General features: G+C 39.9%; 2 protein-coding genes across 2 annotated transcripts; both read left to right on the forward strand.

Moving 5' to 3' along the window:
* Window positions 1–674: 674 nt before the first annotated feature.
* Window positions 675–3374, forward strand: LOC116205563 (santalene synthase-like). The gene is made up of 7 exons (XM_031538192.1): window positions 675–873; window positions 1212–1482; window positions 1597–1978; window positions 2219–2433; window positions 2526–2664; window positions 2746–2994; window positions 3126–3374. The coding sequence occupies exons 1-4, from the start codon at window positions 742–744 to the stop codon at window positions 2334–2336; spliced, it is 903 nt and encodes a 300-aa protein (XP_031394052.1). The 5' UTR covers window positions 675–741; the 3' UTR covers window positions 2337–2433; window positions 2526–2664; window positions 2746–2994; window positions 3126–3374.
* On the forward strand, window positions 2366–3386 carry LOC116204385 (myrcene synthase, chloroplastic-like). The gene is made up of 4 exons (XM_031536462.1): window positions 2366–2433; window positions 2526–2664; window positions 2746–2994; window positions 3126–3386. The coding sequence occupies exons 1-4, from the start codon at window positions 2366–2368 to the stop codon at window positions 3384–3386; spliced, it is 717 nt and encodes a 238-aa protein (XP_031392322.1).
* The last annotated feature ends 478 nt before the right edge of the window (window positions 3387–3864 follow it).

Below are 3864 nucleotides of genomic sequence, written 5' to 3' on the forward strand. Positions count from 1 at the left end.
TTTAAGAATTTCTTTGTTGTCCAAATTCTCGGTTAGAGACTTATAAGTCTATAACAATAAAATGAAAATCCTAATAACTAAAAAAGAGCCTATAACAATAAAATGGAAAAATCCTAATAACTAAAAGAGAACATGGAGTCTCACTAAGTATTAAATCTGAAATTTATTAGTTATTAGACAAGCGCGTGCTTCACTGCACTATAATCTCTTTCGATTTGTTTTCCGAATTCTTTTCTTTTTGTTTCTACATATCATTTTTTGTGTCGATCGCTGGATAAGATTTTGTTTCTATCCCTTGCAGTACAGAATAATAATTTCTTCTAATATATTAATAAATAGATCTTGTTGTTTTTTCGAGCAAAAATTGGAATTGAAAATATATATATATAAATATATATATATATATATAACTAATGTGGGTTGATTCAAACAGTTCGGCGTTTGTTTTGGTAAAGTAAGGTTTCAGGTTCGAATTTTTGTGGATACAAAAAATCCACGTTGGGATCTTCAGACTCGACTAGATTAGTCGGGATTCAACTGGGTTTCCGAACATCATGGTTCACATCCAAAAAATTATATATATAAAAGTGAAGATGTTTCGTTCTTTACTGTGGACACCACCGTCGCATTATAAATACCAAGTAATCATATGGCTTATAAAGCACTTCGACTATCGCCTGATTCCATTCTGTCCATCTCCCTAAATCGTCGTCCCCCTTCCATAAGCATCATATACCCTCCATGGCTGCCCAGAACGAAGCGACCACCCTGTCGATCAACAATCTTGGTGAAGAAGTCATCAGACGTTCTGCGAACTTCCAGCCGAGTGTGTGGGACTATGGCTTCGTGCAATCGCTTGGCTCCGAATATTCTGTATGCATACTATAACATATATTTATACGTACAATCTGACTCGCTACTCGTGGAGTAATTCCATATATATATATATATATATAACATACCGATGCATGACACCGTAAACTTAATTTGAGTGGCTAAATGCATTTATATCCAACAATACGTGCTATTCTAAAAAGACCGACGCTCAATCTAACATATATATCATATGAAATTTTAGCAAGAATCGAAATCACATGCCATAAATGGATGCGTAGCAGTACATATATATTGTTTTATATACTTGAGTTCCTGGTGTATATGAACTGTCTATATATGTCCTCAGAAAAAATATCTCATCTCAAACGGTGTAGGAGATTGAGGAGTATGCGGAAGAGGTCGAGAGGATGAAGGGGGAAGTGAAGAGGCTAATCAATAGTAAAGAGATGGATTCATTGTCGAAGTTGGAGCTAATAGACTGTGTCCGGAGGCTCGGGTTGGGTTACCATTTTGAGGAAGAGATTGAAAAGGCAATGAGCGCCATCTATGATGAGAAAGCCAAGTTCGGCTGGGGCTTCGAGGACCTTAACTCGAGCTCCCTCGGATTCAGGCTTCTCCGACAGCACAAGTTCCTCGTATGCCAAGGTAATGCAACACAGTTCTAGAGTAGAATCCATTGTGCAAGAAATCCACAATCGCCCTATTTCTTTGATTTTGAATTTTATCTAAATTTTGGTGAAATTTATTGCATGTGAGAAGACGTGTTCGAGAGGTTTACAGATGACAAGGGTAGTTTTGGAGTGCCATCGAACGAAGATGGTGTGAAGGGGCTCCTAAGCCTGTACGAAGCCTCATTTCACGCCCTTGAAGGCGAAATGATCCTAGACAATGCCAAGGCTTTCTCCTCAACATGCTTGATGAATGTGAAAAAGGACATTAATATGTCCCCAAGCTTGGCTAGAAAAGTGGATCACGCCCTGGACATGCCCATCCACTGGAGACCTAACAGGCTGGAGGCTAGATGGTTCATTAATGCATACGAGGGAGAGCGCGACAGGAACCCAATTTTGCTCAAGTTGGCCAAACTGGACTATAATATGGTCCAGTCGATCCACAAGAAGGAAGTTAGCGAGCTTGCAAGGTACATATCCATGTTACTCTGTTTCAGAGGTGAAGCGAGGATTTCTTCCGTAATTAATTAACGGCTCTCATAGGCGTAACTTAAAGAGGGTAGCTGACTCTTTTTAATTTAGATGTGTAAACTGAAATGATCAAACAGCCTAATCAACATTAACATGAGCATAGGCTATATATAGACATAGGCGGCATATCATCTGATTTTGTCAACTGCTTCATTAAGACCGGTAATTAATGCATCCAGATGGTGGGTGGATTTGGGCGTGAACAACTTGGCATTCGCGAGGGACCGGCTAATGGAACATTACCTATGGAACGCCCTGGTCGTTTTCGAGCCGCAGTTCGAGCCTGCAGGGAAATGACCACAAAGATCATCTGCTTGGTAACGGCAATGGATGATGTTTACGATGTGTTTGGCACATTGGAAGAACTTGAGATCTTGACAGATTTCGTAGACAGGTTCGCATAGCATAGTCGGTTTAACAAGCCTACTGTAAAATGTGCATATGTCCATGGAAGCTGAGTACTTAAGGGATGAAACATTGTATCAGGTGGGACATATCTGAAATAGGAAGGCTTCCACCGGCAATAAGAACATGTTACTTGGCCATGTACGACATCAGCAATGATATCAACCAGTGGACCATTAAAGAGCGAGGTTTTAGCGTCATTCCTTACATCCACAAGATGGTAAGAAACTAAATTTTCATCGTTTATTCAGAAATCTATGCAGCACCGTTTCTTCAGGAACTTCAATTTTTCTTAACACAGTGGGCGGACCAAACTAAAGCATTGTTGAAGGAGGCAAAATGGTACCATGCCAGACACAAGCCGAGGTTGCAGGAATATCTCAAAACTTCGGTTACTTCTATAGGAGGACTTCTGATGATGTTGTGTTGCTACTTACTGACCACTAACAAGATCACGAAGGAAGCCCTGGATTTCATCTCTGAGTACCCGAGTATCATGTTCTGCTCCACCGCAGTCGTTCGACTCAACAATGACCTTGCCACCTCCTCGGTTTGTACAACAGTTCCATGTGCACAAATTCGTATATACAATAATTTTGCAGTTTTGATCAGTCGTCCACCGTATTATAGAGTTACATTTGAGGTAATTTTTTTTCCGATTGCATTTACAACCGTGTTCAGGATGAGATGGAACGGGGGGATAACTACAAGTCGATACAGTGCTACATGAATGAGAGCGCGGCCTGTGAAGAAGCTGCAAGGCAGCACGTCAAGGGTCTGGTGTGGGAAATGTGGAAGAACATGAACAGAGATGTCTGCAAGAGTTACCCGATCACGGGGCCTTTCCTTAATGCCTGCCTGAATCTCGCTCGAGCGGCTCAGTGCTTTTACCAATATGGGGACGGGCATGGGGTTCCTGGCGGCAAAACGAAGAACACCTGATGTCAGTCCTTGTCCGACCAGTCCCTATCCAAGAATTAATAGGTATGTAAAAGATCTTTAGGCTAATTGCCATAATATCGAATGGTTTCCAGCAGCTAGCAGCTAGTCCATATTATTCGGCTTGATCAAAAGTCTCAAAGGACTATAAGCATTGCAAAATCATATTGCTGCAGTGTTTCAATTGACACTATGATCATATGATGATTACAGACAAAAAGATAATTACTTCGTGTTATAATGGAGCATATATATGGTAATTACTTGCGCCCATATATATATTTATATATATAAGCTTCATCTTTTTTTTTTTCAATAGGTACCCAAAAACTCAATATCCTCTAACTATTTAATTAATCCATATGGAACCATATCGGTTTATTAAGAGATGAAAACTCTCACAATCATGAATTTCCTACATTGCAAATTATAAATCTGACACCATATTAATTTAAGGAGGAAAAGTGTCAAATTGTTAACA

This window comes from Punica granatum, chromosome 4 (assembly GCF_007655135.1).
Source record: "Punica granatum isolate Tunisia-2019 chromosome 4, ASM765513v2, whole genome shotgun sequence".
Classification (NCBI taxonomy): Eukaryota; Viridiplantae; Streptophyta; class Magnoliopsida; order Myrtales; family Lythraceae; genus Punica; species Punica granatum.